The sequence below is a fragment of the Malaclemys terrapin genome, chromosome 3, assembly GCF_027887155.1.
Source record: "Malaclemys terrapin pileata isolate rMalTer1 chromosome 3, rMalTer1.hap1, whole genome shotgun sequence".
NCBI lineage: Eukaryota > Metazoa > Chordata > Testudines > Emydidae > Malaclemys > Malaclemys terrapin.
Genome location: NC_071507.1, coordinates 177,951,688 through 177,965,435, shown reverse-complemented (window position 1 = coordinate 177,965,435; position 13,748 = coordinate 177,951,688). Strand labels below are relative to the sequence as shown.

Sequence of the window (13,748 nt, the reverse complement as noted above, 5' to 3'; positions counted from 1 at the left end):
CACACCAATGTGATGTACGTAAATTACTATAAAAAAATCAATTTCCACTAAGCAGATTCAGGACATACTTGATATTCACCAATTCTAAAACCACTTCTAACAGAAGCATTTTCCTCTCTAACCCACTAGGGGGGAAAAAAATTGCAAGATAATTCAATGAATTAAAACATAAAAAGCCATTGCTGATAGTGAAAAAGCAGTTTTTGAATGTGAATCTCATTCATTCAGCTCTTTCAGACAGGCAAAAGTTTCATAATATTTATTGGTGAAAAGGAAGTGGTTACCATTAGGGAGTGCATCAGTTTCCTAATATGCCCTTAGATTTTCAGGGCTTGCTGTGGTCTGCAGCAAGTATGAAACAGCAACTACTGTTCTTTGACCTCTACTGTGCACAAATTGCCACAATCACTCCAGGAAATTTGAGGAATCTGGGGATTCCCCTCCCCCCCATCATTACATAATGTTACAATTGTTTCCTGAGGACAAAGCTGATGGATTTCTGGAATTACTCCTCCACGTCACATAAGGTTCAGTATCTCACTTAAGATGTGCTCATTTAAAAATTTAGAAATTTTCTTACATGCACCCTTAAAGCATAATTTATAAATTAAAAATAGGAAATATTACCAAAAAAATAATGCTATTATACAAGAAAGTGGACTTAAAAGTCATTGTTCTTCAATTTTGTGATACTAGTAAGCATTTAATTTTTGAACTAAGATCAAAGAAATGAAGGATTTGCATATTTTAACTTAAGGATCAATTCTTTAGGATAAATGAATGACTACTTCAAATGCTAGCACCCTGACTAGTGGTTCATATTTTTTAATCTGTAAGTATTTCTCCTCCCCCATGCTCATCACCTGTCTATTGAAGTGATTACTCTGCCAGAACCCCTACCAGGTAGATGTTTCAATTCACACACACACACACACACACACACACTAACTACACCTTTCATCACACTCCTTCACATCTCTGCTGTTTCTTTAAACTCACATCCAAAGACATACTATTCAGAAGCATCAAGAAAAGTGTTAGTCAAGCTAAATTTTCTAGATATTGTCTGTTTTTTTAAAAAAGACATTCAGTTGTCAGACTCACTTCAAGGTCACAATGGACCATTGTGATTCTAGACCAGGGATAGGCAACCTATGACACGCATGCCAAAGGCGGCACACGAGCTGATTTACAACGGCACTCACACTGCCCAGGTCCTGGCCTTCGGGCTGGGGGCTCTGCATTTTAATTTAATTTTAAATGAAGCTTCTTAAACGTTTTAAAAATCTTATTTAACATACAACAATAGTTTAGTTATATATTATAGACTTCTAGAAAGAGACCTTCTAAAAACATTAAAATGTATTACTGGCACGCGAAACCTTAAATTAGAGTGACTAAATGAAGACTCGGCACAGCACTTCTGAAAGGTTGCCGACCCCTGTTCTAGACAGTTGTTACAAAGCAATCGCCTTACAGTGGATAGGTGTTTTAAGGAAGTAGGGGGAAGATCAGAACTTGGGCATGGATCTCTTTGAGCTAAGCAGCAGAAGGAAAATCGGTCAGCACTTGTGGAAAGTGAAAAATTAGAAGAATGTAAGGGCTTATGCTCCAGAGGGTAAACATTTAGAATGTACCACTCCCAGATGTACTGATTTGCATTACAACAAGAAAAAAAAAAAAAAAAAAAAAAAAAAGATACACTGGAGCCAATGCTATCTCAGTAGCAGCAAAACTAACCATATGGATTCTTGCTCACATGTTTAGGCAGAGAAGAGAAGCGACCAAATTTCTCTCTAATCTCTGCAGGCGTACCCATAGCATCTAAGCACTGGATTTGTAATGATGAGCAACACTGATCCTTTTCCAGTCAATCATTTTATGATTCATTAAGTGACAGTTATTTTTGGTTGTCTTGATGGAAAAAAATAGTACTAACCCATTCTGCAGCCATCATTACAGCCATTGAAATGGGTGACTGCTATTTTGGGTTCCTACGGAGATTTGGATTTATCCTATCAGTGGTAGTAGGGAATCCCATAGCTAAGAGACTTCCACTCAGAATAAATCGTTCTCAGGCTTCAATGGTTTCAACTTGGGAATTTCAAGCCACAAATGTCCTAATAAATTCCCACTGCCACAGTAACATGGTGGAGGGTTCTCTGACATCGCACAGACCTACCAGAATTCTCATGTAGGTATTTCTTTATTCTCCCAATTATGGAGTTGGTAACATAGCATTTCTAGGGGAAGCCTTATTAGAACATTTTGAATTTAGACCCCCACTATGGTCATGGTTAGACTCCCCTTAGGCTCCTGTAGGAGCCTTATCCTGAACCAGCCTAACCAAAGTATTATTGGCTACTGAGTTGAAGTCCACCCTGAATTCCAAAGGAAATGTGCTATCAGTGTTCAGCAAGGACGTTTGCTCTTTCTGCCTAAGAGAACCACAGCTACACAAATGACCACAGGGTGGAATAACCACTGCAAGTAACCACTCAAGGAACTGCAACTGATTACTCACCCAACATCTCCTTATTCCTATCTCCAATCATTCTCAGATGACGCGAACCACTGACCGGTTATCAATATTGCTGTGGCAGAGGCTCAGGCTGAAGTCATCTGTTAAGAGCCTTGCTGCCTTGGGGTTTTGAATCCCAACCCCTCCTCTATTTATTTATGATTTCGCTCACCAGGATAGCCTCAAAGTGCCCATCTTGCTAGCTTCAGGGTCCCAAAGGAAGAGCAGTCACACTCACTTCAGTGCAATCAACAGTGAAGGAGCAAACATCATTGTGATCATTCACTCAGTTAATTTGCAAATCTGTAGACCCAATAGGCCAGGGCCTCTTGGCTCAGAGCTGGATGCCTCTGCCAGTAGTTCTTCGGCGCTAAAGTTTCAACATGGGGAGTTCTCTTCCAAGAAAAAAAAAAAAAAAAGTACTACAGGCTCTTTAGTTGCAAACAGAGGTGGTATCAGCCAGATTTCCTACTAAAAGCAGGATGTGAGAAGCCTCTTGGAAGACAACCCTTCTTAATGAAGTGCTCACATCTCACTTTCCCATAGAGGCTTTTTAGGTGTGCAGTACAGGAAACAAAGTTGCTGTTAGCTGACCAATTAGCTGGTGGCCACAGATTTCCTCCCTCCCCCCCTGCTCTTCCCAGATGCAGGGTGAAGGGACTTCATACCCCACAGGAAGGAATTCCCAAGTGCTCCTTCCTGGGCTCTCAAAAGGGTTCTGCACTTGGGTGGTGGCAGCATCTACCAATCAAAGGCCAGAGAAAAGTAGTATCCTTGGAAATAATACAAGCCTGGGGTGGCAAGTATTAATTTTTAGAGACTTTGCGGGCCCCCACCTTCTGCACTCAAAGTGCCAGAGTGGGGAAATCAGCCTTGACAAGCACTCATCTCCACATGGTCATTTTAAATGACTCTTACATCAAAGCACTATGTCATACTCTTAAGCCAGTGAATAGCTGGAACTTTAAAGTAATGACTGTTGCAGGTAAGTCATGTTTCATCTGGACAATTGACCAAACTCTGCTATTAAATAAATGACAAGATATAGACCAAAGCCTTATTCCCTCTAGCAACCATGTGTGTTTTAGTGGTTTATTTAAGTGCATGTGTCCAATTTCAGCTTTGACTACTCAGTGAGCTCCAATTTGAATAAGTGGTAACAAATAGAGGATTCAGATTCATCTTAGTTTAATTTAAAGCATCACTGCATCCATTAGTTGCCAGATGCCAAAGCTAAGACACAAGCAGTGGGTTCAGTATTCTAGCCCCTGGCTGGCCGGCCACTTATGACCATAGTCCTTTTGTTTTGCAGGCTACCTTGAACAAAGATGTTTTTATGGATTAATGCCATATCTCAAGGAAGCTGTTCACAGCTTTGCCCTTCAGAGCAGTGTATCTAGTGAAGTGTTGCCTGTGATTAGTCAAATTTCAGAGTTCAAACAGGCAAAAACTCTGAAATACTATTTCCTAAAAGAAAAATCTTTGATTTCAAGCAGAGACCAGCAGCATAAAAATATTTTTTTCCAGTATCTAGAACACTGGACTTTTAATAAGCTTCTCAACTTCCATACAGTTTGTATTTTTACACTTTGCCAGAAGTTTTACAGATCTGTCAGGATCACCAGCAGGTCTGATTCAAAGCTTTATCATTTTAAGTTACATACAAGTAAATAAGCATAAAAACAAAAAGGTTTATCATGCAATGCTGTGTCTAAATGTTTAGTATAAACTCAAGTTTCAATATTCGTGTTACCAAGAATACTACAAGTCAGAGTTCTTTATTTTAATATTAAAGTGCCAGGTTTATGTACAAACTATTACAAATAGTAAAAAGTAAACTTAAAACCTGCTTAGAAGCAGTGAGGTCATGTAGCTTCCCCTGCAGTATCCGAGATCCAATTCTCTCAAATTGATTTTACGACTCTCATTTCTCAAGCACTTCCAGCTTTGTTATAGAAATTCCAGAAGCTAGTGATATCTGTGTACAACCTCCCTGTTGCAAGGGATGGCATTTGAGATCACTTCAAGAATTGAGGATTTTTCAGGAAATGATTTTATAACACGAGTTATTCCAGCTAAGCATTCTATGAATTAACACCATTGGCAATATCTAATGAAAGAATTTTACTGCTGTAGCTATACTAGCCTCTTCAGAACAGTACCATACCCCACACTGTTCAAGAGTGGGATTTTAGTATAATCAAGTCTCAATGTGAATTCATATTGAAAGCAAATGTTTCGTTCAAACAGCATGCGCATCATATCTTAAGTGGTCTCAGTTCATTTAAAAGTCTGCATCCAAAGTGAAAGAGTTATCTGTGGATTTTGACATTACTCCCATCTTCTGGTATTCTCCTACTCGCTTCTCAAAGAAGTTAGTCTTGCCTTCCAGCGAGATATTCTCCATAAAGTCAAATGGATTCTCTGCTTTGAATATCTGAAAAACAAGACTTCTAATCACAAATGGGTTTTCACCTCTGGGAGTGGAATGAAAAAGAATCAACTGGGAAGTGAGGACTAGGAATGGGAAAGCCAGTTTAAGTTGACTTAATGCAAAGTAATCCAGTTTGCTATCTGGCATGTGAAACTCCTCCCACTTCCATGTCTTGGATGCTGCACTTCTGTATGCCCTTTCTTCTGCTGTTCTTCTAAAGAGGCAGAAGCACAGTGGTTTCTTGCAATGCCCTCTTTTCCATCACACTGCTTATTGGACTGTCACTATGTATCATGTAGCTCTCCATCCAGGACAGAGTGCATTAAGATTAGTGGAAATAACCAACTGGCTGGAAGGATCTTGGCTATTGGTCAGGAGCTGAAGACTATCATTAAATAAATGGTGGCAGCCATTTTACATATTCAAGATTCATAGGAAATATCAAATGAATACAACCCTTTTCCTATGAAAGGCACTGCTTATAAATCTTACCTTGCTAAATCCCAGCTCCAGCATAAGTCGGTCTGCTACAAATTCGATGTACTGTTTCATTAAAGTGCAATTCATGCCAATCAGCTTTACAGGTAGCGCCTCTGTCAAGAATTCCTGCAGGTATGAAGAAGGGAGGTTAATACAGAAGGCCTCAGCATACAAACTTTTGTTATCTAGAGCAGTGGTTCTCAAACTGTGGTCCGCGGATAGTTCCTCTAAGGTGTGCGCCTAGGCAGCTGCACACAAGAGAATGAAGGGACACCCACCTAATTAGTGGTGCCATGCAAGCAGGGCTCCACTAATTAGGTGCCTGGACCCTGGAGAAAACACACATGTAAGGTGAGGTGGTGGCCGGGAGGGAATTTGGGACATGCAGGACTGTGGTGTGGCCAGAGGCAACTTCCCCAGTTCCAGGGCTGCAGCTGCCAGGGGGAGAGAGCCCTCCTTCCCAGCCTCAGATCTGGGGGTGGGAGGGCGCGTGTGAAGAGAGAGAGCGAGCGGCACACACCCCACTCCCCCCTGCTGCGGCAGCCCCTGAGCTGGGGCTAGGAAGAACACTGCATTAGAAAGGTAAGACTACGGATATTAAAATCAGAGTTATGTGCTTTTATTTGTAGAAGAAAAAATGTTAATCAAGTTTATTTATTTATTTATTTTAAATATAGCACTTTTATCCAAAGCGCTTTACAATAGTTAGCTAACAGTACAAACATTTGGAAAGATCATTAAGTGGTCCACTGAGACCCTCAGCAATTTTCTTTTCCCCCCCCCACAGCCCACCTAAAGTTTGAGAACCACTGATCTAGAGCAGTTTCGTGGCCTGATAGTTCAGCTTTAAGCTAAAATGTGAGCATTTACTACCCAAAACAAGGAACACCTGATTACCTGCTCTATCCTGACAGCATTGGTAATGACGTCTCTTACTCTTTCCTCAGATGGTTTGTGAATCAAGTGCTTGAACATTAGGCAGGCAAAATCGCAGTGCAAACCCTGAAAAGGTGAATGTGTAGATATTATTTCAGGAACATTGATTAGAAGTGCCACCTCTTAAAATCAGAGGCACATTTGAAAAGCCCATGAACCAGATACCATCTTAGTACTCAAAGCCCAGGATGATTTTCCCGGAGGAAATGGGCCACTTTGTAGTTTCCGTCTTGGCTTTTGAATGGAGAGGCCAAAGTGCACAATTCAGTAGGCAGCTTTCTTACTAGACTTTCCCCTCCAATCACCACCATAATGGTTTATTCACTCACTGCCTCAATTCAAGTCTTATTTATTCCCAGATATTGTTTACCCATTTAATTTAGCACCAGACAATTCATAAGAATTATAAATAGTTGTCTTGAAACATAAGGTCGCTGTAATAGGAGATGGTTACAAGATTCTCTTACCTCATCTCTGCTGATGAGTTCATTAGAAAAAGTGAGTCCAGGCATTAACCCTCTCTTCTTCAACCAAAAGATGGATGCAAAGGAGCCAGAGAAGAAAATTCCTTCCACTGCTGCAAAAGCTACTACACGTTCTCCTGTCAGGAAAGTTTAGTGTAAGTTTTGCACTGAAGCGAATGTTTACCTAGCCTTAAAATTCAAAGCATACCGAGAGTTTTCCATTTATGAGATTTGTGAATGGGAAATATTGCTGCTTAAGTGAATTATAGTCTCTCTGGGACTGAAACTACAGCCTTGTCTTCACTACAACAAACAAGTGTTAAATAACAGGGCTGTAAGACAATAGGAGACCAGGATTTCTGACACCTCTTTTCTGGTGTAGCCATGGCCCGAAATGTTATGTTATACTAAAATTCTGATCAATTATTTTAGTCTGTTTTGACATCCTGCAAATCAGAACCCAGATTGGTCTGAGAACATATGACAAGACCTTGAGCAAAGATTTAATACTCAAGGGATAATGGGAATTTCAATTGCCTCCCACATGCCAAGTGAGGCAATCAAGAGTCCATAAAGCAGATGAAATGCTTCAACAGAAGCATAGCTCCTTAGGAGGAATAAACTATACATGCGTCAAAGCAGCTACAGGAAAAACATACTGCCAACTAGAGACATTTGTCACAAGGGACCAGTTGGAATTAAAAATGCCAGCAGAGCAAAGGGGAGCCTCTTCAGAAGGGAGAATAATAATTTGCTTTATCGGAGACTACAATCTTCTTCCAGAAATAAGGCAAATAATCACTCTTCACTCTTGCTAGGAAAGGAAACATTTAGCATCCAGTAAATACACAGTTCAGAAATGCACTCACCAAATGTTGCTTGTTTGTCCCCAATCCACTGCATGGCCCAGTCAGCCTTCTTTTTAACACATGGCAATGTTTCAATGGCATTGAAAAGAAATTCCCTGGAAAGTGTATAGTACATTATAAGCAGAAGTCAACACAGCAACCAGTGCAGTAGGTATTTGCAACTAGCTGTCATAACAGGTTTGTGTCATTGATTAACCTGAATTACCTGCAACTACCCAGCACATTTTGAAACCAGTACTTAAGAACTTGTCTACATTAGGGATTTTGGCACCTGTGTAGCTACACTGGTGTTAATCCCAGCATAGACATGCTGCATCTGTGCAATTTATCCCTTATGTCAGCCCTCCACCACTGTTCCAGGATTCCAGTGCATCAATCCATGTCATAGTCTGAAGCGTACTCACGGCCTTTCAAACATTTTGGTTCACAAACTGCATGTATCAAAGTCTTCTTATGATAAGCTTTTTAAGAAACTGTAGAACTAATTCATAAACCCTTATTTTCACATACTTAGTTCTGAAATCATCTTTCAGGCTCACTTTGATAGGTTTACATCAGCCCAAGGGTCGGGTTTAGTTTTGGTTTTTAAAGTTGACAGTTTTAGCACTAGTGTTTTAATAACTCAAAGGCAAAGTTTTAAAGCAGCAGCTTTGTTTATTTGTCAGAAATGAGCATGGTTTACTACATTAGAAAAACCTAGTTAAATAGTTTTCAGAGTAGTAGCCATGTTAGTCTGCATCCACAAAAAGAACAGGAGTACTTGTGGCACCTTAGAGACTAACAAATTTATTAGAGCATAAGCTTTCGTGGGCTACTGCCCACTTCTTCGGATGCATATAGAGATATATATACACACACAGAGAGCATGAACAGGTGGGAGTTGTCTTACCAACTCTGAGAGGCCAATTAAGTAGGAGAAAAAAAACTTTTGAAGTGATAATCAAGATAGCCCAGTACAGACTAGTTAAATAGTTGTGACTTGCTGACAATGGTAATACATAATTTTTCAGTTTAACCACACAGCAAGTGTAGACAACCATTACATGGGAAGATGCACTGAATTTTATACCTGAGATTTCAGTGTACGAGTCAAAAAGACACAAGCTGTAATGGTTCCCATAGAAACTGTTCTAGGTCACCTAACTCATCAACTAGCCAACGCAACGGCCTCTTGTATTAGAATGTAGTCCAGCTTTAAGTATCTATGTAGATTGACTATGCCGCCCTTCACATATTTGGTTTCATCCCCTTATTTATCACTTATTGAAGTTAGAGATTAAAAGCAAAACAGATTTAAGTCCAGCCTCTGGTATAGTTTTTGTTACACCTTACGGTTCTGTAATATATAGGGCCCTACCAAATTCATGGTCCATTCTGGTCAATTTCTTGGACAGAGGCTTTTAAAATTGGTCAATTTCACATTTTCAATTGTTCATATCTGAAATTTCAGTGTTGTAACCGTGGGGGGTCCTGATCCAAAACGGGATCATGGGGAAGTTTGCAAAGTTGTTGTAGAGGGGTCCCAAGATTGCCACCCTCACTTTGGTGAGGACTTCAGAGCTGGGTTCTGAAGGCAGCACACTCCCAGCTTACTGTAGTTAGAGAATGTTCCTGGAGATGGAAGTGGGTAGGATCTTCCCCATGCTGCTGGGAGCACCCCAGCTGAGGGCTCCTACCTGCTAGTCCATGCCAGGGACAGATTAAGGCAGGGGCTCTCCGCCAATTTGGGGCCCCCCAGGACAAATGGGTGCCCCCGCCCCAGAGGAAGCCCCAAGTCCACATTGCCCCAGCTGGAACAGTGGAAGAGGCCCTCAATCCCCAGCTGAAGCTGCAGGGGGCAAAAGCCCCGAGCCCAGGCTGCCCCTGACCGAGCTGCAGCCAACGGGAGGAGAAACCCTTAGGCTGGGCACTGGAGCCATGGCAGGAGCCATAGAGGGGGGCGCACAGATGCCAAGAATGCCCCAGCTGCAGCTGCCAGGAGCAAAAGCCCCCAGCCCGGCAGGGGCTGTGGGAGGAAGCTCCGAGCTCAGCGCCTGGACCTAGAGTTGCGGCAGGAGCCGGGGTACGAAGCCTGGAGCCCAGCTTCTGGGCCGCTGCAAGCACAGAAGTGAGGCTTTACCACCCGAATTTCTGCACTGTCTCTGGAGGTGGGTCTGATCTCCCCACCAAGAGCGGCAGTGCAGGGGAAGGAAAACGCCTGTCCTTCCCCAGCGTGGCTGGGCTAGCAGCCAGGAACCCTAGGCTCCCAGCAGGAGGGGAGATCAGATTTCACAGGAGAGGGCTGATTTCATGGTCCGTGACATGTTTTTCAGAGACATGAAATTGGTAGGGCCCTATGCCTGCAGAGTTGTTCTCCACAGTATGTTTACGAATTTAAATTCTCAAGTCATTTCTGTATTGTTTTAAAATTAAGACAGAAGTATCACTATTAGATTCCACTATGACTTTACAACAACTTGAACATTTCATGACGTGATACTAACCTCTGTTTTGGATCTTTAATGTAAGTATCTATGAGCAGACTGTACATTTCTGAATGTATGTTTTCCATAGCAATCTGGAAGCCATAGAAACAGCGTGCTTCTGTTACCTGTACTTCTTGGCTGAATCGCTCCACCTAGAGGAGAAACCAAATGACTGTTGAAGAAAGCATTACCCACCTAATATATTGCAGTTTTTTTGCTATTAAACTCACACAAGTATCTCCAGTTTTGCTCCACACCCCTATGGTCTGACAAATGTTTTCATGTTCAAAAGCTATGCCTGGTGTAGTGCATTAGACTAACAGCCTCCTCCTTAGTGCCAGGATTCTTAGGTTCTGGCTTGATCTCATCTTAACTCCTTGAGTATTTGAGCATAAGGTAACACTGCACATTTTTCCCCATCTCTGCTTTATCCAGGGCAGGAAAGTGGAGCATTAATAGAACTATAGTAATATTTTGCACTCCTGCAGCTCATGAACAAGGATTTTAAAATCACAGTACAAATGTTACTTCAGTCTCAACTGCCCTATAAGATAGGCAAATACCTCCACCATTTTATAGATGAAGCAAACAAGACTGTGCAATTGATTCATTCCCCTTCCCCCCCCCCAAAAAGTGCAGTTATATCAGAGCCAGGTCACCAGACTTCCAAATCATGTATGCTTACTACAAAACCACCCTTTTGAAAGCTCAGTTTCTGAAAAAGTCCACAAGAGTCCTATTTTACACAGCAATCCCTGTTTTACTAAGTACAACTTCCCCACCCTCTGCCTCACCAAAAAATAGATTACAGATTTAATAGGTTTTAGAGCAGAAGTAGCTCAACAGGTGAATATCTCATTAATAGGAGTTTTATTTGGGCAGCTTTGTTAGCTGAATGATTTCCACTTTAGGATTGCTCTTCTGTGTGCTTACCAAATTCTCATTTACAATGCCATCACTTGCTGCAAAGAAGGCTAGGACATGTGAAATGAAGTATTTCTCCTCGGGCTTCAGGGACTCCCAGTGTTGAATATCTTTGGAAAGATCAACCTGAACAACAAAAGCAGACACTTACAATTTTATTGTGGTACTAAAGAATACACTTCTAGATAAGATATTTAGAGCAATGTTATACTGTGTATTAAACACCCCCTCTTCCCAGTGCTCTGTGAACTAAAATACCACTGCAATAAATGAAGTTATGAAGTTTAATAGGTTCCTAGAACCACGGAAAGCTGTGCTGGTTTATGTCACTTTTTTCAACGCTATTTAAGAATGCATTAGATATAAATTAATCTTTTGAAGGCAACAGTACAATTAATACACAAGCAGTCACTACTGGCTCTTGCCAAACTTAAGCCATGTCAATACCAGAAAGTTAGGTTGGTTTAACTACATTGGCCAGGAGTGCAAAAAATCCACACCCCTGCCCAGCATAGGCCAACCTAAGTCCCGATGACAGCACTATGTCAAGGAAGACTTCTTCCATGGACCTAGCTAATGCCCCTCTGGGAGGTGGTTTAGCCACACTAATAAGAGAACCCCTCCAAGAGGCACATGTAGTTCTACACCGAAGCACTACAATGGCAGTTTCAAGCGAAAATGTACCCTTTGACTGTAAGCTCTTTGGGACCTGGACCATCTTTATTGTGTTTGTACAGCACCTAGTACAACAAGGTCCTGATTCATGACTGAGGTCCCTAGGCTTTATTGCAACGCAAATAAGTTAACACTACTGGGAAAACATGCTCTGTTATGAGCTGGACTGAGCTGCTAATGTCAGGCGGATGTGTCCACTGAAGCAACCAGAGCAGGGATAGACTCATGGGAGCACCTCACCTCTTCAGCTGTCCAGAAGGAGGCCTCTGCTTTCTTGTACATCTGCCAGATATCATGGTACTGGATGGGGAACATGACAAACCGGTGGGGATTCTCCCGTAGGAGTGGCTCATCTTCCAGATTGCTAGGAGCTTGTATCACTGCTTTGGGTTTCAACTAAAGGAGGCACAATAGGAAAACTTGAATTCAACATCCCCAGTACTGGAGTGGAGACGTCTCATCCCAAGGATGGGATGAGGGTGGGAAAGAGAGAAGCGGGAAGAAAGGAAGAAAAGGCAGGAAGCGCCTGACGAGGGGCAGAAAAAAAAATTCCCGAGGAGGACGAGCGCAAGGAGGGGTCTCCCCAGGGGGAAGGAGGACGAGAGGGGGTCCCCCCAACCTAAGGGGGAGGAGGGCGAGCCCAAAGAGGGCGAGGGGGGGAGGGGGGAGCCGCCCGCGCGTTGGCGGACAGTAGCATTTGGCGCCAAGACAGAAGCGACAGGACGCGCCACCTGCAGCCGCCCAGCTCACCCCGCGCGCCCTCAGCCGTGTCACCGGCCCCCCGCCATACCCAGCCCGGCGGGCCGCGCTCTCTCCTTTCCACCCCCACCGCCCCGGACTCACCGGCTTCGCGTCCGCCTCCTGGAAGATCTTCCGAGCGGCCTTGGTGGCCAGGACCCGCGTGGCGCTGGTCGCGGGGGGCTATGGAGACACAGACAGGGATGGGTGAGAGGAGCCGGCAGGGGCCGGGCGCCGCGCCCGGAGCTGTGGGGGGGGGCGTGGCGGGGACACTCACCGTGTTCTCCTTGTCGGTCAGGACCAGGTTCTTCATGGGCGACAGGCGGGGCTGCTCGTTGCGGACGGAGAACGGGGCCCGGGCGGGGATCATGGCGGCGATGGCGGGCAGAGACAGGCGGCGGCGGGGACACGACGACGGAGGCTCCGGCTCTCACAGGCAGGGGCGATGGTGGGGCTGCCGCGCTCCCGGAGACACTTTATATTCCCTTCGAACTTGGCGCCAGAACGCCAGGCTGCCCAATCACAGCGCCAGGCACCGCGCCAATCCCGAACGGTGCCGTCCCCGCTGCTCTCCCATTGGCCAGAGACCCGGCCGCGCCAAGCTCCCCATTGTCACAAACGCGGGAGCCGCCGAAAATTCCGACCGCTCCGCGCTTCCATTGGTCAGAGCCTCGCCACCACGCCCCCCAGTCTTACACAAGTTGGAAACAGCCAAAATTCCCGGCACTCCGCCTGGACGCTTCTATTGGCCAGACCCCCCGCTGGACACGCCCCTGTATTGTCTGACAAGATTCCATCCCCGGCGCCTGGGTCCCCTCCCCTTCGCACCCTTTGTTGCATTGCCGTGCCCCACCGGGAACAGGACTGTCTTTCCTCACCCACCCCCCTTTAAAGAGAGGGCGGGTGACCGCTTGGGGTGTTTGCAGACTCCGGAGAAAGACAAAATGGATAAGGGCTGGGACGGGTGGCGGAGGGGCTGCCTTGGAGTGCTGTCTCCCAGAGCTGCTGATCCCCATAGACCTGTGGTTTTTAACCTTTTTTTCATTTGCAGACCCCTAAAGATTTGGAATAGCAGTACAGGCCCCTTTGGAAATCTTTGTGGGCATAGTTTGTGGACACCCAGGGGTCCATGAACCACAAGCTGAAAATCAGGGCCATGTCACAGAATGCCCCCTTACCAGCAGCAGGCAGTATAAGAGCCCAAGAACCAGGGAAGAAGCAATTCTGCTCCCTTGGTGGAGA

The 13,748-nt window shown here is 44.2% G+C and overlaps 1 protein-coding gene across 1 annotated transcript; it reads right to left on the bottom strand.

Moving 5' to 3' along the window:
* Positions 1 to 4,035: 4,035 nt before the first annotated feature.
* On the bottom strand, positions 4,036 to 12,960 carry RRM2 (ribonucleotide reductase regulatory subunit M2). The gene is made up of 10 exons (XM_054023010.1): positions 12,784 to 12,960; positions 12,612 to 12,689; positions 12,009 to 12,164; positions 11,103 to 11,219; positions 10,188 to 10,321; positions 7,705 to 7,799; positions 6,839 to 6,972; positions 6,333 to 6,437; positions 5,448 to 5,561; positions 4,036 to 4,958 (listed from the first exon to the last, which is right to left on the bottom strand). Exons 1-10 carry the CDS (start codon positions 12,874 to 12,876, stop codon positions 4,806 to 4,808), a joined length of 1,179 nt encoding a protein of 392 aa, XP_053878985.1. The 5' UTR covers positions 12,877 to 12,960; the 3' UTR covers positions 4,036 to 4,805.
* Between the last annotated feature and the right edge of the window lie 788 nt (positions 12,961 to 13,748).